Here is a 22,174-nt window from a genome sequence, read left to right on the forward strand (position 1 = left end):
CTCTGTCACTTCAAGACGAGTGAAGAGATCCCCATGGAAATCTTTCAGCACAAGCAGTGTTTCCTGCCTGCCTCAAATAGTGGCATTTGACTTATCATCTTCTCCGTCGAATGAATGAAGATCAGTCAAGTCAGTCAGGGCTCCAGGCTGGAAGGTGGGCTGTGGCGATGGCTGGCAGAGCAGGCTGTGAGGTGGTCGGCCAGAGGACACTGAGCACCCAGCAGAGAAGTGACATTTGGCATTAACACACTGCTTTTCCATCAGCCCTACGCATTAAGCACCGAGGGCTCTGGAAAGCCTGGAGATGGCAGATCTTGCTGGTGAGCCATATCTTGGTCTGGCAGGAGCAGAATGCCTTGGGTCTCTGTATGCAGGCAAATTGAAAACGAATCCAGGCAGATACCACTTTGGAGTCAAACTCCTTTTAATCAATTTATGTAGCTGATTGATTAAAGGCATCATTCATTAAGTTTTGCTGTGGGTTTCTTTAAACATACACTTATTTCATGTCTTTATGGAGTTCTGCTGACAGACCCTGGCAAGTGGAATGTCTGTTGCGTCGGCAGCGTACAAATACCATGGGGGAATGTCTGCTTCCAGTGACACAGAGTCTGACACTTCAAAATGCAACCAAAGCTGTAGTACAGAGTGCAAGAAATCTGTTGTGATTTTTTAAAAAATCCTCTTTAAAGGTTGTAAAATATGTTAACTACTGATGTGCAGTTTTCCCTATTTGAAGCAAAAAATTTGGGCTGGTGTGTGGGTAGGGATTTGAAGGTATCTCGTTTAAGGAGAAAGAACATTAAATATATGTAGTGTTCCTCATTGGCTGTGGAATCTTTCCAGTTGCTATTACACCTAATTTAAGTCTTAGAGGCCAGATCCTGTCAAGAAGTGCAACATTGTAGGGACAACCAAAGTTATCTTCGTTTGTCAGAGTTGAGTTAAAGTCACATCCTCACCACAGCAGGGAGCTCTGGTAACTGCACAGTGGAGCTTGACTTTATTCTGTTCATCCTCACTGTTTGCTCGCACAATTTGTGAACAGGTCTAGGAGAATTGCAGGGTATAAAGTGGTTGAGTGCTCTGCAGAGGCAGTGCTTTGTGCTGCCTAAGCACCCGTGGCAGTGGTTTGGCCTCTGAGTCTGGCGTGGCAGAAATACTTACAGAAATACTATCTGTAAGTACAGAAGTATTTTGTCCTGTGAATTACAACATTCCAGCTGTGTGTTATTACATATTTCAATGCTCAAGATGCTTTTCTGGTTTGGGGTTTTTTTGCATTATTCTCTGGTTTTTCACCTGTCTCCTCTGGCAACTAAGGGTATAATTTGTTGATCTGCATTTTGGTACACTGAATGTTTCATTTGCCATCTGCTCACCATATTTATAAAAGACATTAACTTTCTGTTTTTATGTGAGAAACCAAAAATTCTCTGCTGCAAGTCATGAAAAGTTTTCAAAGGACAATACCTAAAATTTATTTTAAATTGTATCTCACTGTTAAATGAAAGGTGTCACCTGGCTTTTAAAATGTTCTTCACCTCTGTTAGTTTTGTTGGCTGAGAATTGAGCTACTTCCTCTTTTTTTTCAAGGTAACTGTCAGAGTCTTGTCTGAACACGTCAATCACGAGCTTTGTCTATTTTTCAGCAAAGCTTTTAGCATCTTCATTGCAGCCATTAGTGTCGGCTTCCTTTTTAACTGTAGAAGCTAGTGTCAGATCACACTTCAGGCTGATGTTTGTCCATCTCTGGCTGCTGGGGATTGGAAAGAAGTTCTCCCTGAAGGCAGGATGTTCCCATAATATGGGGGCTTGTGTATAACCTTTTCTTTGATACGCTAGAATCTGGTGGCAGATTTCCAGAGATGATGCAAATTCAGGTCTGAAGGGACCTCAGGAGGTCTCTAGCCCAACCTGCTCCTCAGACCATGAGCTATGAAATCAGATCAACTGGACATGCTTTATGCTGTTCATCTTGAAAGCCTCCAAGGATGGAGACTGCAGAACATTTTGGGTAATGCGTCTCACCTCAGGGTTGCTTTGGCTTATACACAGTCAGAACCTCTCCTGTTTCAACTTGTGCCTGTTTTATTTTATTCCTCCACTGAACCATGCTCTAAGCAGCCTGACTGTGTCTTTCCAATAATCTGATTGCAGTTACTGGGCCTCTGCTCTTTGGCCTCCCCACAGCCTTCTCTGCTCCAGGCTGGGCAGAGTTTGAACTCCAGTTGTCTGTGTTACACAGATGTGTCAGACCTTTACCTGACCCACTCTGTTCTCTCTCCCTGCCTGATTTGACCATTTACACTGCTCATGCCCAGCAGGGCAGATGCTCCATGAGATCTAGAAAGGAAAATAACAGAGTGTACTTGGAGTGCATGGTCCGTTTTGGCATTCTTTTCTTAGATCACCTGCACTGTTCTGTAGCCCACTTCAGCCTTATTCCTTCTATGGTTGTACCGAGCTTGACTGTTTTGCTGCAGAGTTAGAAAATTTTGCTCCCTGAAGAAATGGATGTCCAGAACAATGTGAAATCTTCCTGGATGTGTTTGGAGCTTTTTAGCTCAGTTGTGCAGCCATTCACATGAATACTCAAACAAGGCAAAACTGAAAGGAAAAGAGCTGCATCCCCAGACCTTTAGGCCAGAGTAGCCAAACAGACTTAGAAAAAATTTCAGACTGGATTTTCACTGTACCAGGTGCTTCAATAATGATATTGTTATAGTGTGATGAAGAGAATAGGAATCTGCTTCTTATAATGGGCTGTATTCTAGCTTTCAAGACAGGTCCCAGTTTCTAGGAAACCTTTTGCTTAGGTCACTACTTAAATTTAGAATCCTCCCAAAACAACATACACAAATACAAATGAAAGTGCTGTTGCAGAATTAGGATTAAATCCTGCCTTCTTGCATTTGGTCACTTAATGAGAAAAAGGGCAAGACCTTATCCTACTTTTGGTGTGAATTACCCACATAATCTACACATGTACAGTATGAGTATCATACATCTTTCTTTAAAAATCCAGCTCTGAATCACAGTGCTGATAGAAGTGCACCCAGCAGCATTTTCCATGTAGACATCATGAAAAACTTCAGCCAAACTGAGATTATGAAAAATTGCTGCCCTGTTTCACATGGAGCATTTAATCTTGAAATATAGTGAGATCAGTGAATCTTTAATGAGAAACAGGATTTCCAAAATGCTTCCATGTTCTGGAGGCCCCGGACAGAAAACAGGGCAAAGCCTGACAGCATGAAGAGCCCCAGGTCAATTGAGGTCTCCTACAGCTTCCAGCATTCCTGGCACTTAATAGCAGGCATCTCAAAGTTCTGAGATATTGTGCTACCTGGGTCCTTGATTTCTGAGCAGACTACTCAAGGCTTCCATATATTTTCAAAAGAATGGCAAAAATAGCCACCAAAATAGGGATATTAAGATGGGCTTTTTAATTATTTGTCTACTTCAGCATTCCAAGTCCTTGGTATATTAAACCATGACAAAAAACGTTTTGCAAATCTTTGTTCTTGTCTGCTGACCATGCTAAGGATCATTTAAACGTCTTCTAAATTGTTTAAGACAAACTAACCTGTGCAAAACTAGTTGGGTCAGTGAAATGATCACACATAGAAGCATCTACTGCCGTTTAGAAAGTCCTAGGACAGCTGAGAAGTCCATGATGGGCCACAGCTCCATAGCTAACCTGCATCTTTCTACAGAAGCAGGACGGACAGGCAACAACATCTGGCTGTCATGTTGCACTGGATGACCATGAGTGTGTCAATATTTCACATCTTGACATCCAGCTAAGGGTGGCACTCAACCAGATCTCCCAGTCAGCTCCACCTGCGGCATTGTGGATCGTGCCATGGAGTGGTCCTGGAACACGCAGCCTGGGGGGACTCTCAGAGTGCTGCTGGGGAGGGTGAGGTGCACCTGCTCTGCAGCTGCTCACAGCTGTCAGCACTGAGCACCAGGGAAGGGCAGGCAGCCCCTGACCTGCAGGGTGGGTTAAACATCTCCGTGGTTCCTTAACCACAGCCGGTCTCACTCCAAAGATCTACACTTCCTGCTGCTGCACACGTGTTCCCTACACCTCCATTACCTGTAGTGGGGCAGAGATATCCTTAAGGGAGTCCTATAGCAGCTGTTGAACAGGAGATTTACTGCCTGGGAAAGGTACAAGTACACTTATGCTAGGAAAAGAGTGCCAGGGCCCCACTCTCTGGATGGGAATCATAAACATTTCCCACATTAGTGAAGAGGTTTGTACTAAGTGATTACATTATATTTCATGGTCTGTTCTGGTACTTAATTCCTGTTTAAAAAGGGACTTAGCCAGGAGCAAAGGAAGAGGTTGGGTGAGGGGTTTTGCAGAAAAAGTAGCTTAACTTTCCAGTCTTTTTCTCTGTTTGATAAGTTTAATATTCCTAATTCCAGCCATTTTTTCCCTCATAAAATTTTGTTATGTATTTGAACCTGACAATTGGAGGACTGAGGATGTGTTTGGACTGCCTTATTTTGCAAGTCTGATGAAGAAAACAACTTATGCCATTAGCATAAAATAAAAAGCCGGAACCATTTTATGGTTTACAGAAGCCTAAAGTTTTGCTGATGAATGGGAATATCCATATGGGAAATAGCCTGCACTGGCTCTGTTGTTGAAATGGTACCATACTCTTGCAAAAGGCCAGATAGAGATAGAGATTTTGAATAAAGCATCTCTGTGCTGTATCCATTTGCTCTTTGACCTTTGCCTGTTTCCATTTCTCCATGATATCATTAACTTGCCATAATGTGAGTATTCTCGCAGGCTGCATACCTCAGCTTGCACAAACCTACCTTTTTGCAGGAGGACTAGAAAACAACAACAGTCAAAGCAGATTTTTCCAAGTGCTTCTTTAAAAAAAAATACTTTATCCCCAAATATAGATTAAAATACAACCTTTAACCAAAAAATTTGTCTTACTTTTCTATATGTCTTTGTTTGTGGTGAGTGTTCAGATTCATCAGCACCTTGGTCTGTGGCGGCTGCTTTACTTTGTACATTCTGTTTTATAGACTCTGCTGTTGGGATTGTTGTTAGCTGAAAGAAATAAATAGACTTTGAGAAAGAGATCACACCATAGCAACCTTCATCTTCTGTTTACAGTTCAAATAAATGTCTGTGTGGTGGAAATTTATGTCTTCAAGAATTTTTTAAACTAGAACATTAATTGGTTTTATAACAAAAGGTTGAATGCAGATAAGTTGAAGACAAATCTACACTCAGTATTTCAATGGTGAATAATTTTATTTTTTAAAAGCTGCCATTGACCCTGGGATTATCTCAGCTGGTCAGAGCATGGTGTTAATACCACCAAGTTTGTGAGGTCAAGCCCCATATGGGCCATTTACTTAAGAGTTGAACTCTATGATCCTTGTGGGTCCCTTCCAATTCAGAAGATTCTGTGAATCTGTAAATTATACACCACAGGCACTCAGTAAGAAGAGAGTATTTTTCACTTATTTACAATACCAGAAAGTGCATGATTGTTTTGAGGGAGAGGTTCCTGAAAGCATCCAGCAGAATATGACTTCTCCCATTAAAATCAATGTTTAATGGAAGCAACTCCATGTGTGTTTTGAAAACCCAAACCTGTCAGTTTGTAATTTCCTCACCTTTCGGTTAAAGAAGTAGATTTTACTCAAGCAAAACATCTATTGGCTGAACTGGATATTTTTCTCTCCTCTGAACATCCTGGCTGGAGGGAGATCTTCAACCTTTAAAGGGTGTGCCAGAAAAGCACATTTTTTCCTTCCTGCAACTGATGCTAAGACACTGTTGCTGGCAGTACTTTGGGTTTGTTCTTTTCTTAATAAGCAAATTGGCAAGTTTTTATTCCCAAGTGTAAGCATTCCTTATTCCTTAGAGATTTCAGCCATGTGTGTTTGTCCTTCAGCTGGCTTGCCTTTATCATTGGCCAGTGGTGCAGAAGGCATGGTCAGGGGAAGTGTCAGTGAGGGATGGAGTCCCCATTTGGGAGGATCTTCTCTCTGGTGAGGTCCTCGTGGGTTTTGGCACAGAGAGTGGCTGGAGAAGCTAATTAGGAAGTAGAGTAGGGTTAGGTACGGCTTTAATATCAGGGTATTTCCCCCCTGATAGAAATTATCATAAAAACCAATAACTGCAGGACATCAGTGGAATATTAGTCTTGAAATCCAGGGGTAGGTGATCCCCACAGAGCCCCCTGCACTGTGCTAGCTCAGAGCCCACTTGCAGCACACACACGTGCAGGTTTGTGCCTCTTCTCTCCCAGCTCCCTTCCACCATGTGAAGATTAGTTGGGTGAGGGGAAAGTCAAGCTTTTTATGTAGTGCTATAGAAACCACGAGCTCTGTGACAGCGAGCTCGGCTGTGTGGGCACAGCCGGCAGCAGCTCCCGACCAGGGGATGCTATAGCTGCACTCTCAGTTTTCAGTGCTCTCGACCAAAACCCAGCTGCCTTTGAACTGCTGTGTGTCTGTCGCTCTGCAACGTGCAGGTCTCCAACATGAGTAATAAGATGCTGAATGTCTGATGTTGTTCACACTGTAGAAGAAATCCACAGCTCCCGGCTATAAAGATTTATCTGCCATTTCAAGTCTGTTGCAAAGTGGGGGTGACATCAAGACTCTAGTGATTGGAATTATGGCTGTAACTTTCCCCAGAATGTCACTTTCAGCCATCTCTGTGTCTGCCCAAATGTAAAGAGCCAGCATTAAAAGAGGTGATATAGGAAAAGTATTGTGTCTGCTATGCTTTCATGATAGTGTTAAGATAAAGAAGTCTATAAAATGACTGACAGATATTTCTGAAGTCTGAAGAGGATGGAGCTGTCACCTGGAAGGGGAGAAAAGTAATCTGGCATTGATCTTTGGTCAACAAGACAATGCTGCTTATTCTGGTAAGTCTGGCTTTATGAAAAAAAACAGAACAAGAAGAGATAAAACAAATGTAAAACATCCCAAAGATATCTGAAGTGCACTCTGCTAAAAGTAGAAGAGAAATTATATTCATGAAATGTTTTAGAGTAGTGGATATGATTGCTTCTGTCTTGGTTACAAGATCTCTAGAGGATGAAAAGAGGGCCTGCTATTTAAAAACCCAAGTTCTGAATGGTATGGCTGAGGCAGTATCTCAAAAACATTTACCTGAGAGACAAATCTGAAAAAAAAAAGAAAAGTACCCTAATGAGTGCAAAAAATACCAAAACTAACATGGAAGATACAGTACAAAATAATAATAATAATAATAATAATAATAATAATAATAATAATAATAATAATAATAATAATAATAATAATAATCTGAACTTGCTTTGTGTTCCAAAACATTCTTCTCAGAGGAACTTGTGTCCCACAGGCAAAGTATTGAGTGGGATGGAGGTGAGACAAGGACCATGGATGGAAGGATGTGGATGGGAAGGATGAGAACTTTGAATGCTGACCTCGACTTCTGCAAGTTATGAGCTAATTTTGAAAGATTTTTTCCTGCTTTATCCAGCTCCTGTCCTCTCAAACACTAGCACAGGCTATGCTACATGCACAGCGGCCTCCCCTTTGAGGAATAAATGTCACAGCAAAATGTTGGTGCTTCTCTAGGTCCCACTGAGTACCTTCTGCAAACAAATGGGTATCCATGAATTTTGAGGCAAGTAGAACTCAGAACACAGACAGCAGACTCACAGGGTTGCATACACCAGCTATTGGAAAGTGCACACTGAAAGAAAGGAGATGGCTCACCCCCTGTGCTTTGAAATCAGTAGCCAGTCAGGTTTGTCAGAAGTAAAGATGCTCTGGAAGTACTGGAGTTGATCCCATAGTGGGGTAAGGATTCTGACAAACTGCAAAACCAAGTCTTTCCAGAAATACTGCATGATTTACACACCCACTTCTTAGTTTTGAATAATCTAGGATTATTGCTGCCAGACAAACTAAATTGGTGCTGTCATAAGCTCTCAAAGACAGGCAATAGCAAAAGCAATTCAAGGAGTTTTATTTTCTTTGATTTTTTTAGGGCTTTGCTAGCTGTGAAAATGATGAAACACCTAAAACAGTGTGAGAGAAAAGACTGTTTGGGATTATACTAAGTAATCTTTCTGGTGGGAAGCATGCAATTATGTATTGTCAGCACATGGAGCGTGATGGGACTATAATTTTGGCTATGTTATTTCCCTGGGTTGCCAAAGAAACCTTAACAAGAAAAGTCAAAGTGCTCCTGTTCTTATTGATCTTCTTAACAAATTCTCACAAGCAGCATTGACTGTTATAATTATTTTCTCTTCTCCAAGCCAATAGCTGATGTCACACATACCACTATCAAAATCAGCTGGTTCGCCAGTGCTGAAATCTAGAATAAAACTCTGTAAAAAAGGCTAAACTGAAGGAAATGGAATGAGCACATGAATGCTTTCCTTTGATATTTCTTTAAAAGCTTTATTGGTGTTGTCAGAAATGAGGAAATAAAAAGGCTGCCAAGTCCAAGAAAATTAATCCCTGTCAATTTTAAGGTGGGTGAGATGATGATGAAGGTCTCCTTGATGGCTGGCAGCATCCGTCGTGTGTTCAAGGAAGAGCAGGAGCTCTTTGGAAACATTTCTTTCCAACCATAGGCCAAGGCAGGTTTGCTTGGCAGCCTTGGGAAATAATAGTGGTGTACCTTGGATGGACTTTGGGAGACACAAGACAGGGAGGGCAATGGCAGGGACCTGCTGGAGGACAAAGAGCTCTGGGGCAGCAGTAGCAATAGGGAGGATGGAAGCCAGAAGGGCTTTTCATCCCCAGTCCCTGTGGAACCAGTACTAAAGCAGGTGGTTGAAGGCTTCCTCCTCACTCTGGTTCTCAGTCTCCTCCTCATTTTCCTCCTCATCCTCATCCTCCTCCTCTTCCTCCCTGGCAGAGTCCTACAGGGAATGGGCTCATTGGGGCTCTGTGGAGAAGTGAGGTAATGAGGCCACACCAGGAGACTGAGAGAAAGCTGACCAACTGTCACATCCTGGTGTAAAAATTTTAATATTAAATATTATTTTTTTCCCTTTTCCTTCTCTGTCCTTTGAAAAGGGGTGCTCTGGTCCTGAAGTATCTCCACGATCCATGCAATCATAATTTTTTATCCAAAAAGCTGAGTTTACAGATAAAAAGAGAGTGATGGCTAAAATGAACCTATAAACTGGAGTGTCTGCAAACACATCCCATGCTATTTCTGCGGCCTCTTGTAGCAGCTGCCTGTAGCTCCTGTAGTTGAAAAGTTCTGCTGAGTAGTAGGTGCAGAGAGAAGAGACTTATTACTGTATAAATAAAAGCCCAAGTGGGACGGAAAGATTCCTCAGGGGAAGCTGATCTAAAAGATTTGGGCTTTAGCTGTGGGACTAGAGAGGTTTTTGGTCATTTGGAGCATGAAAAGCAAGGGTGTTCCTTTGGTCAGATTTTTGTGTTCACTTGCAAAATCCCTGTCCCCCGTTGCCCTCAGATGATGAGCAGTGGCATATGGATGCTGTGGGAGGCTGGGAGTGGGAAGGCAGTTCTCTCAGGTCAGGAGAGTGCATGGCATTGACAAATGCAATGCACCTATAGCTGATCTGCAACTCTGGCTGGAAAGATAAAAAATGGTTCAGATTTATTCAGGGTGCAAAGCAAGCCTTGGAAGAGGCTCTTGGAAGCTCTTGGTGAAAGCTGGGAGATGGACATGCAAGCAGAAATGTTAAAGTTGAGTTTGTGTCCATGTGGTTGTCTACCTTTTCCTAAAACTAATGGAAAGCACAGGTTTTCCCTCGTTTTTGAAAGGATTTTCTCAAGTAGGTTTAATAGTATGTGAAGAGGATATGACAACACCTTCCTGCCTAATTGGCAGCCTGCAGCTAAATTATGAGCCTTTCTTAATAACGTTTCAATTATTCTCCTTCATACTGAGTGTGAGTGCAAGATATAACTTCAGTGAAATTATTACAGCCCTATTTTTAATCTCCCTGTGCAGAGTAAAAGTTGGGGCATTGAGTAGCTCTGGTGTTTGGAAATTATGTCTGACAGCCCCAGAAAGTGTGAAAGAGAGCTGCCCTCTCAAAGCCAGTAAATAATCATCCCAGTAACTGCTGTGTCTGAGAGATGTTTAGGTTCCTTTGTCTGAATGAAGATTTGATGAAACTGAAAAAAACCTATTGTATTTAGGTGCTTAGAAGAACAGATAACATTTTTCTTATTGAAAAAGAATATCCTATGGTTAATAGAAGAAACGAGGTTGACCCCACTGGCCAACCTTCCCTCTGTAAATCCTTTCCATCAGAGCTTCAAAAACATCTTGAGAAATTTTCCAACACTGAAGGAAAGTCCCTAAAGACTAAAGATAATCAAGTGGTTTTTGCATTACCACAGTGGCTTCTAATTCTGAAAGCCACTTAAGGAGTGGAAGTGGTTTTCAAATTATTTCTGCCTGCCCTCCTCCTATGCTGGCTTAAGTCTCTTCCCAGGCATCCATACCCACCACTGAGTGGGCAAGGCAGGATGGAATTACACATTTACTGCAAACAGACCTCTGTGTCGTGTAACACATCAAACAATCATCAGCCACAAGACTGTGGTCAGTGGCTGCTGAAATTGGATCTGAAATTATGGCAGGATCTATCATTAGAGGCAGTTATTATGGAATACAGACTATCTTCTGCATATACTATTTTCCCATTTTACTCTATCTGCTGTGTAAAGTGTCTCTCTGTTGTATGATGGCATCTTCCCCATCAACAGCCCCATCCATTACAGCTGTGCTGTGCAGTTTGCCTGTAAATAGTAAAAGGATTGTAATTGTGTGACTTGTGACAGCTTGTGACAGCAAGTAGTGTGGCCAGCCACACTGCTTTTATCATTGCATTTCTGTGGGCTTTTATGTTGGTGTTTGATTGGTAGCTTAGCTGTGAATTTGCATAAACCGATCATTTTCATGAAAATTTGATTCAAACAACCAACACAGCATTTTGTACTATTTTTCCTTTCTTTCCTTGTTTCCTAGTAGATAGTGGTTCTATTTGGTGTTTAGGTAAGTGGTGAAATTAAAGCTCTCTGGAATTTCAATAGAGTAAATATCTCTACAATAATGATTTTAAGAAAATTTCATTTACTCAGTTTATATAATGGAACACATGCATATTCTATGCTATGAGTACATCACAATATGTGCATTGTGCATTAATGCTCCCATATTACACACACAGTGCTGAAACAACCCAAGTTTTGACCAAAATCCAATGAGATCCCAGGACCAAGGCAGCCTTTATTCTCATTTTCCTTTGGGTGTATGAGAAGCCCTAAGTTTTGTGCCTGTGCCTGTTTCTCTTGCAGATCTGGGCTCCCATTGAGAAGCTGCTTATTGAACACCGGGGTGCCTGCAGACCACAGCAGCTAGTTTATGTGCACGCAGAGGAAAACCATGCAGAAGAAAACCAGCCCAGGTGTGCTCCTGGGCTGCAAAGTTCTATCAAAGGGGTGGCATCTGGTCCCCCAGATAGAAAGTTGCTCAAGAGACTCTGTTCCTGGAACACAGGATACCTCTTTGGCTGTTCCTGTTCTCCAAGGTGATAGGATGAACAAACAAACTTGTAGCTCAGGACTCCATCTCCATGCCTCCAGAAGACACCTTTATTGCCTTTGTTTAAAATTTTTAAGAGTCTATTATTCCGGTCATACATAATTTAATGCAAATAATTATATGAGTAAAGGGTAAGCAGCTTTTTTCTTGGCATTGAGCCAGGTGAGACATCTTTTTTTTTTTTGTGCTATTGGGAGTGATTCAAACCAGACCTCCTGTACTTAGAAAAAAATTCCCTCATATATATAGTGGACTTTAAGCACTTGCCTTACTGAAAGGGCATGAGGCCCTGCTCTCATGAAGTCAGTAGCGAAATCCTCATGGTCAGAAAAAACCCCCACATCCCTAACTAGGTACTGTAAAAGAAAAGCATGCTCCAGCTATAGTGTTGCCTAATGGTGCAGTCAAGCTTTGAAGATGCTGCCCTGTTTTCAGGACACAATTGGACAGCAACCCTGGCTCCTCATCCAGGTGGTTCCCTGCCAAAAGCCCTGGGAGCTGGGCTGGGTAGGTGGGCTGCTGCCACGTGTTCTCCCAGCAGCAGGTCTGTTGAGTTGCTGCTGTCAGTAGGAAAGGTGTTATTAGCTCCTTTAGGACAGTGTTTTGACAAGATGCTGGATGTACAATCTCACAGGAGTAGGAAGAGGTTTGCTGCCAGACTCCCAGATCTCTTGCTGCTCATGGGCAGAGGCATTTTTTGATTCTGAGTTCCATGGCTTGGGTACATACATTCTAGCTGCTGGTATAAAGCAGTTTCTGAGCATGCGCAGCCAAATTTGAAGCACCATTGAAATTTTAACAAAAGATATTGTTAGAAATATTGCAGTAAAAAAAAAAAAAAACTATCAAATTTTATGGAGAGGGGAAAAGTACGTTCCCTGTATTAATTTACAGGACTTGCTGAGCTGTTTTGGTAGAAACTTGAAAAGTATCAGTCTGAGGCTAAGGTCAGACAGGGAAATGTTCAGACATGATGATTAAGATTTATAATCACAGCACTTACAGTCACAGAAATTTATAATCACAGAAAATCTGTTTTTTACAATGGGAAAGTCAAGACATCCTCACCCCAGGCAGCATCTCCAGTCTCCCTACCATAAGTTACCAGTCTTGGCATAAAGAATTTGTGAAAAATTGCTGTCATCATTGCTGTCAGCTTTCCCTTCCACAAAGTCATTCAAGGGCTGATCACCTGCAGGGAAAAACATCCTTTTGGGATTATTCGGGCAGTTTGGGAGCTCGTTGCTTTTCGGCAGGCGGGTGAGGGCCCCGGGGAGGTGCGGCCCGGCTCCGCTCCGTGCCCGGGTACCAGCCAGCAGAGGGGAGCCGCCAGCCGCGCATCCATCTCGCCTGCCGCGGCAGAGCTCGGGCTGCCGGGGCGTGGATGAATGAAAGAATGACTGAATGAATGAATGAGTGTCTTCCTTTGCCCTGATTTTTCGTTTTCTTCTGTGTTGTAGAGGTGCTGGAAGTGGGCTTTCTAGTGAGTTAGGATATTTAAAAGTGATGTGTTGATGACATAAATATACACCAATTCCCAAAACAGTGAGCAGTACATTTTTTTCCCCTGGAGATTTTGTACTAGATGACATGAAACTGTCTCTGAGCCTCTAAATGAGTCTGTAATACATCAGCAGGTTAATGAACCAACATAATAGACAAGATCTTGAGACAGAACTTCATATCTGATAATCACATCTCTGGTAATTTTGTTTTACTGGAATATTCCAACTGTCTCTTTTCTTAACAAACTATAAAGGAACAGAAGTAAATGGACTGGAAAACATCATTTAACAGTGTTTCTGTCCCTTGCTTATGCAATGACTCTTGCCTTCTCTTCAGTCGTTTGAGGGAGGTTCTTGGGGTTTTTTGCTGGCAGATTCAGCCTGCACAGAGCCACAAATAACTCACTAGATTTGAAGGGTGACCTTGCTCTGCTCACAAACACTGCTCCTTTTCCAAGCAGGAGCAGAAGACAGGAAGCCAGCAGCAGGAAAAGCTCCAGAAGTGTGGGTGGGATAGATGGATTGAAGAGCACTGATTGTGGGTGAAGAGGGTGCAGGGTCAGTGGTTACTGTACAGTATCAAAGGAAGAAGGGAGGATGCACCTTTTGCAATGCATTAAAAGCACTTATTAAGGTGAGAGAGATAATGTGAGAGGAGGGGTGACTCTTAGAAGTATTGGTGAGAACAGATTTTATAGTGGGGCTCTGGCAAAGTAGAGAATATCAATTAACAAGGTTAAAAGCAGAAGGCTGGAAGGAGGCAGATCAAAAATCAAGAGGGAAGAGGATGAACAATATCTGTGAAACAGGAGAAAGGTGAGCACCAACCCATGTGGGTTCCTGGTGATGTCCCAATGCCTGCTGGCAGTGAGTGCTCTCAGCTCTGTTCCTCATTTGGCTTCTATAAGATGATGGTGGCTTGGCTTTGTGGGTTCACAGAATTATTCAGGTTATTCATGGAAGGGGCCTCGTGAGATCATCAAATCTTTGGCCTCATCTTCCATTCTCCCTCTCTCCCTCAACTGATTAAAGCTTTTCTGTCTCTTATGTGTAGTGCTAACACAGTGGTTTTGAGTAGATGTGCTATGTTACAAGTAATAAAACCTCCTGTTACCCAGAGAGCTCAGGCATGTGGATGCGCAAGATCTCAGCACCTATTCAAGGAAAGAAGAAAGGCAAACACAAGCAAAGAGGGTGTACATTTCCTCTGACTTTAATGTGGTTACATCCATGCTCGTGATGCCTAAATTCCCAGTGTAGCTGCAAACTTCTGAGTTGCCTGCTTGAGGCCCTGTTTGTGGTCATTCTGTACAAACTTCATCACAGACGTAATGCCAGTGAGAGGTGAAGTGCTGTACATGCATCTTGTGCCATGGAAGAGCTTTGCATCACAGCCTCTGCTCAGATGCAGACAAATGTGATTCCTGAATGTAGCACTTGCTTTCTGAGAGCAAGCAGCCAGCTTCCCGAAACTACCCACCAGCTTCAGGAGATATGTGTTCCCTTTGTGTTTTGTATTACTATTCTCCCATTTTCACACTAACCTTTGCTTTCTGAGATTTGATTGGATATTCCTGTAAAACACCACAATTATTGCTTTAAAAACGTGATACCCTGCCATAGTCAGCAGGGCATATGGGTTTGGAAGAAACCAGCTGTGCCTAGAAGGTGGAAAATCTACTTCCCAGAAGGAAGGAGGGAAGTGTTTCAGCAGGAATATAGGGTGTGCTTCATCCTAAAATATCAGGGTCATAACATGGAGAGCAAGATGGAGCAGTGATTCTCCTCTCAGCTGGGTTGGAGCAGCAGCGGTGACTGCCCAGCCCTTCCCTTGTCCTCACCAGTCCCATAGGACGTTGGCAGCACTCCCCTGTCCAGGAGACACCATTTCAGAGAGCTTTGCTGAAGGACCAGGGCAGTCCCTCTCAGGCTGCTGGGCTTGTCTCGGCAGCCCGTGGCACAGTTCCCCGCACCAGAACTGCTCAGATCAAGGCTGGGAACCAAAGCCCTGACTGACCTGCTCCTGATTGCCTGGACTGCTGCGTGTTTTGACCTTCTCTTTGGGGTTCTTTGTGCCTGTTGGAGAGGCTTTATTGCTGCAAAAAAGCTTTTCTAACTCTTTTTCTATTCTGGGGAATTATGCTCTGGAAAGGTAAAGTGTATATATTGTATGGAGAAGAAGGAAACTGATCTTTTGCTTTCTGACATTTATTAATTTATTAAATTCCCTTTTTCTCCTCAAAGTGAGCTTTGTTTAAAGATGCCCAGGAATGAGACAGGTAAACACATGCACATAGATATATGGAAATAGTACCAGTGGTCATACTCATCATTCTTTCTGAAAATTTTAATTCCCTTCTCCATCCACTGTGGATGACTTTTAAAGAGAAAACATAATTTATTCTAGGCAGGATAAAAGGCCTTTCTCTGTGAGCTGACTAAGTCTTTCAAGTGCCTTTGGTGGACCACAGTTAATGAAGCACAAAAGCATAATCATAGGCTGTTATGAGCCAAAGTGCTATGATTTTCTCAATCTCCCTCCACTTGATCTGAAAAAAAAATCTTGCTGGAAAAGAAAGCTTACACTTGAATGTTAGCTACCATGGCTGCTTAGACCTGGATGCAACATGCACACAATTTTTCGTATTAGAAATATATATTCCCTTGCACCTCCTTTTCCTGTGTTTTCTGCAAAATGAAGAGGGGATGAAGTTAGCATCAATTCAAATTTTGAGGATTAGTAAAAATTTGGAAGGATGGGTTCATCTACCCTGAGCATTTTTGGCTCAGGTGCAGGGACCATTGGAAATATTGGGGCAGAATAAAAGACCCCCAACAAAAAATCCCAAAGCCAACCCAGTGGACCAAAACTAACAAAAGCCAACCAACCAAAACCAACAAAAGCCAACCAAACAAACAAAACCCCAAGCAAAATCTTAAGGACTTTCTGCCCGATATTTCATCTCTAACTGTGAACAAGCCGCCAGATGTGTTTTAGAAGTACAGCACTGTCGGAACTCAGAATGTCCCACAGACATTCTCGGGCGTTCCAGACCCAGGTCAAAAGCATCTGAGACCCTGGCATGCAGCCAGAAACCCCTGTGACTTTGAATCTGACCCATGGAACAGTTTACCAACTTTGCAGGAAGAACAAGAAGTCACAAAAGTTTAGATATTGTAGTAGAAGTAGTCACGAAGTGAAGGGTAGGATTTTTGAGTGCTGTACAGGGGGGTTTTAAGCCTTGTACGCAGGGGTCCAAGTTTTGTACATGGGGGTCAGGGGTTCTAAGATGGAGGGACTTGGGTGTGCCCTGTCCTCTTTCTTTCTCCTTCCTAGCCTCCATGTCTTTGGTGATGTTGGCACTCACAGATTGGTTTAGAGTAGAAAGTCACTATTCAATATAGATAGTAGGCATTGGGGAAAAAGCATAAACATGTAGTACGTAATATATGATATAAAAGATGGCACCAGCCCCCTGGGAGGGCAGAGTGCCTTTGTCTGAGCTGCTGAACGGGCCACAGCAGTTCAGGAGAAGAATCTTGTAGATAACCAACAATAAACAACCTTGAGAACAGACAACAGAAGACTACTGAGTCTTTCTTCGAAGGCACGGGCTGGAGGAGAGACTTTTCCATCTTTTGGGGTCACCCCAATCCGGGGGTGAAACCCCACACAGCACTCTGTGGGCTGCTCTTCACTACTCAGAGATTTTTCCAGGATACTTCATTATCTCAGGCAGGCAAGTGGCTGAGCAATGGCTGAGTGGCTTACTGTAAAACAAAATCCTTTCAAAAGTGGAAAGATTATGTTTGCATGAGCCTTCACTGAGAGTCTTGAGCATTCACGGTCCTTGCAAGAGAGCCAGACTCCAGCTGAGGGGCAGCAGATGTCATTGCACAGCTATAATCTCAATTATAATTTATCATTCAGGTCACAGTAACATGAGTGACTGAGAATTTTTGTTCAGTGCAGATTCACAGTCACACAAACAAAATACTTTTTGAAAATCTTCTGTCGGAATTCCCTAAGGTTCTGATTCCATCTCTTAAATTTCACAGATATATTTCTTACAGGCAGCAGAAGTGGAGTGTTGCCTTTGCTGAGAAGAAATACTGGTACCTCTTGCCTTGCCCTTGACCCTCCTGTGTGATATATTCATCAGTTTACAGAGGTATACTGAGATGTCTCTCTGCTTCTCCTTCCTAGCTAATTCAATTCTGCATCAGTACCATGGTAAAACTGTCTCTCCAGAGCCAGACCTTCCTCATCCAGAAACTTGTGAAGATGCTCACACATCTTCATGTGTGGTGTTTTTCATATCGTAGCTTTAATAAAGTCTCACAGGTATATATACCTGTCACTTTGAACACATCTTCCACTTTTTAAGACTCTTTCCATTATGGAAATAAGATGTGCCAATTTAAAGTAAGTGCAAATTAATGAGATGAAGAGCTCAGAATGTTTCTCCAAATAAAGGAAGCACTAAAATTTTATTAGGCATGTAGGTGCAGTTAATTTTAACAAACCAGCACAGTTTTGATCCAGCTTGGTGTATCCTTATTATCCAACCACAGAGCACCGAGCAGTCTGGTGTACAATGGCACTAGTCCCATTTTACCTGAGTTACAATTCCTCTTGCATATCTTTCAAGCAATCATCTCTCCAACAGATACTGAAAATTATGCAAGTGTAGTTTTGCTTGATTGGAACTCGAGAGATCCCAGCACATTGATGCATTTTGGAGCTAACAGATGATCCAGAGATAACAAAACAATAGAGAGATAGAGATAATAATACAAACAAATACAAATAGAGATAATAATAGAACTCTTTTGCTTCATAATTAATTTGGTAATGTTCAGATTTTTTTTTTGTCATGTCAGGTCTAATTTTTCACTTTGCACATCATGTGTCTTGTGACATGTGTCTTTTATCTGAGCTCCACTCCTCTTCAGCCTTTGCTTTATACACCACATAAGTTTCTAACTGTGATAGTCCCTCTAGATGGACTTGCAAGTAATTGACTGAGCAATAGGTGAATTAAGCTACTTTTTAGCTAAGTCCCTATATATCAAACCAGAATATATCTTTACTAATATGTTCTACACCTTTGGAAGAGTGTAGATGGACTAATTTTCTAATGATTGGGCATTCCCAATCTCATGCCAGTGGCCACCATCTTACACAGGAATCTCCTGAAACAGTTTTCACTTCCCATTTTGAATATTGCTATGTGGGAAACTCTTAGGACCTGCAAAAATAGAGGGAAGTTTTACTAGAAATACTTGTCCCAAACTGAGGCACTGAAACAGGTCACCCAGAGAAGCTGTAGATGTCCTATCCCTGGGAATGTTCAAGGGCAGGTTGGATGGGGCTCTGAGCAACCTGGTCTAGTGGAAGGTGTCCCTGCCTGTGGCAAGTGGGCTGAGAAGGGAATGATCTTTAAGGTCCTTTCTTACCCAAACCATTCTGCAATTCTATGAAATGCTCCCAGGAACAACAGCAGCAGCTGGATGGAACTCCCAGATGTTATTTACCTCATTTGTTCTGATTCAACCTTGTACAATTTGAGATCTTGTTAAACCACCTCAGTTGTTTGAATTTCAGGGAGAGCTATATCAAAATTCAGCCTTCAAATCCCCACTTTGATACCAACTGTGGAATTAGCAGGGAAAACAAAAATAATGGGGACAAGTCCTATCACCCCACAGCTGGATGAGCAAACATCTTCCTTCCCAAAGTTTAGCCTGCTAGAATAACAAGAGTTTAATTACCTGCAGCCTCTTCTCCAGGGAAGTCCTTACTTGCAGTAATCCAGACAGGAAGCTGAGAGGAGGATCAGGTTGATTGTGTTTATCCTGTTATTTTTCTTCTGTTATCCTTTATATTGCATAGTCCAGGAAAGAGAATCGGGATATTATCAGTTCACAGCCTACCAAAAACATGCTGAAACAGCTTTGGCCACTCAGGAACATGATCAAAACATTCCTGACTCCTGTTATTTTTTGTATTTTGTGGCCCACAGAAGGCCAAATCTAAATGTGAAATACTAAATTAATGTGGAAACATTAAAAAAAAAAAAAAGGTTCAGTGTGCCCTTGCCATGCAAATAATGACAAGAAATGATCCTGTAAGCCTCTGGGTTATTCAGGGTTGTTTCTAACACCTTTCTTTAGCACTACAGAGGCATACATTTATATCAACATCCTTAGTGTCAGACCAATGTAATCTGGCAAATAATCTAATATTTTTTGTTTCCTAAATTTCAAAACATTCTTCTGACCTTCCAGATTCATTCCAACATGACAAATTAACACATCTCAGTACTTTTTCTTTTGTTGAGTTAGTAAGTGCTGAGGTCTATTTTTGTGTCAAAGGTAAATCATGCCTCCTTCCACTGTGATAATTAATGGTGTCCTCCACCAGTACAGGCTCACAGCAGTCCTGTCACTTTCTATGACTGGTACAATTATGATCAGCATTAGAGAGACCATTCTTGCTTTTCTACTGGGACTGCTGAGGATGAATAGATGCTATTAAAAACAGTAATTGATGTGTACAGTACTATTCATTGGCATCTGTTAAATTCTTAGCCTTATATATTGGATAGTTGGTGATGTTTTAAATTCTACCTTGAACCTTTCAATGTAATGTCACTGTCTTTGTGAAAGTCTGAGGAAGCACATTATCCAGAAACTGCAGAAAGCCATACTTTAGTCAAACTCTTTGATAGGTGTTTTGGGATTTCACTGGTGTAGTCCCACTGGGTCCTGTGGACTCAGGCTTGCTTTTTAATTCCCTCATAATTTACTGAAATATGACTTATCATGTTTCAAAACATCTGTAGGCTGTTAAAATCTGCATTGGTTACTTCAAACCTACAATCTCAGGTCCTGGAGACTTTCCTATGCGCACAGTATGCCCTGGAACTGCCCTCCTGGCATGGCTTGCCTGGAAGGAACAGCTCCAGGGGCTGCCTCCTGCTTTAGCAGCCTTGAAGTTAGGATTTTGGAGGTATTATGCCCTGCTTCAGAGGGTCTCTGAGGCCTTCACTTCTACACTGAATGCTCTGTAGTTTGCAGCCATGGCAGAAGACGACAGTTGTGTCTCTGGTTGAAGTTACAGATACTAGGGCAGGGATTTACACTCTTCTGTGGAAGCATCTATAAATGTACTAAGGCTTCTAAGCTCCAAGCTCCCAATAAGCTCCCAGCAGAAGCTGGTAGCTGGAGGCTGTAGCAAACTTTTCATTTCTTAGCTGCCCACGAGGGCTGGCGGAGCATCTCCCACTTCTCTGTGGATGGTTCCTGAGGCAGCATGTGACTGCAGGGCTGGAGCAGCCTGTGCCCAGCTTCTTCCCTGGGTCCCAGGGCAAGGTGTGGGTCTGGGGTGGGAGAAGGGTCCTTCTCCAAGTGCAGCTAATTCCGGGGAGGAGAGAGCACAAGGTAGCAGAGAGCACAGAAGGAAAATGCTCGGCCAAAAGTTAGGGAAGACCAGTACAGACACTGCTGATGGGTGTGCAGGACCAAAAAAGGATTTATGGGGATTTATCATTTCTGTAGAAAAGTGTATTAGCTAAGACTTATTTTCTGAAGCTGTGATTAGAGGGAGACTCCTCAGCATTGGCTGATGGTCCCTTGGGTCTGGAATGATTCTCAGGTTTGAAAGAGAAAAGAGGAGATTACAAAGAGAGCCCCAGTGGAAACCTTGACAAATTGTTCAGTATGTGGTCTCCGAGCCCCTGGAAAGACTGAGGACATGGAACAAGCACTGGCTGAAGAAACGACTGCAAGAGGACTCACACCAACTCACCCCCAGCTTGTTGCAGTAAGAGCCATCATAGAAACAGAGCCATGTTCCTGAGAGCTACACATCACTCAGTCCTGCACCCTCAGACACAACAAAGCTCTTCCTATACCTTATCCCATGTCCCATGGCTCTGAGCTGACTGAATAGGTGCAGCATTAAATCTCCTTGGACCTAGGTGGAGGTTTACAATTAATTTACAATTACTATTTGAAACCTGTCTTTGTTGTTGTTGTTGTTGTTGTTGTTGTTGTTGTTGTTGTTGTTTTTTGTTAGAGGAAGTGATTTCATAGGGAACAGGTTGCATACAGCTCACATTTTTTGAGAAGCTGTCTTGACAGCCATCCCAAATATATTTTTGGTTAGGTTTATTTCAAGTAGCAGATATGATCTAAGGTCTCATTCAAGTCAGAAAAAACAGCCCAGAAGAGGAACTGATAAAACAATCTGAAGGCATGCACAGAAGTTGCAGGGATGTGATGATCCTGAGAAGGCTCTTGAGATGTGCCTGTTTTTCTAGGTGGTGGTAATGAGGTATATTACTGTCCCACCCATATCACTGATTCCATGTGGGTTATTTCCAGTCTTTCTACTGAAAAAATAACTCAATGTGGCACAACTGAGTGCTTTCAGTCCATAAAGAGAATATGGCATGATCCCCAAGGATAGCATGCATGAGACCCAGACCTCTATTAACCTCTGCTTCCAGCTCACCACGTCTGTGGCTGAATCCCTCATCCTGTTGTGCTTTTGACTCTCTTTGTGTATTTGTTTGGGGCTTTTTATTTTTCTGGGTTAGTCATTAGCTCCTTAGGATCCACAGCCTTAGATTTGCAAACCTTCTGTCTCTCCAGCACCCGATGTACCCCGGACCCATCCACCATCCTCAGAGTAATGGTGATGGCACAGTGATGCCAAGGGGATCTGGAGAGAGAGGGGCCACTGCTGCTTTCTGAAACTGAAATTGGTGTGTTGGAGTCTCCTGCATCTCCGTTATTTTAAATGCAATGCTTTGCTGACTCTGCTGTGCTCAAAAATACATCAAGTAAATGGGAAAGGGAAATATTTTAAAGCATCCCTAACTTGTCACACTTCTTTATCTCAAACTGGATCACCTTGAGGGTACCAAACACATGATTTACATAGGTTAAGGTCATACTGAAAGTGAGATTTCCTAGTCTGGGAGTAGAAGAGATGTTGAGTGACTTAGGTGCTCACTCACTGAATTCACATATCCCCTTCTAACCCAGAGCAACCACTCAGTCA

General features: G+C 42.5%; 1 protein-coding gene across 1 annotated transcript in view; it reads right to left on the reverse strand.

Annotated features, from left to right (window-relative positions):
• Positions 1 to 12,941, reverse strand: part of C3H2orf50 (chromosome 3 C2orf50 homolog) — a 29,817-nt gene extending 16,876 nt beyond the window's left edge. The window contains 1 exon segment of the mRNA XM_038130736.1: positions 12,803 to 12,941. Within this exon segment, the coding sequence (XP_037986664.1) occupies positions 12,803 to 12,941 (139 nt within the window).
• Between the last annotated feature and the right edge of the window lie 9,233 nt (positions 12,942 to 22,174).

The sequence above is a fragment of the Motacilla alba genome, chromosome 3 (assembly GCF_015832195.1).
Source record: "Motacilla alba alba isolate MOTALB_02 chromosome 3, Motacilla_alba_V1.0_pri, whole genome shotgun sequence".
NCBI classification, from domain to species: Eukaryota; Metazoa; Chordata; class Aves; order Passeriformes; family Motacillidae; genus Motacilla; species Motacilla alba.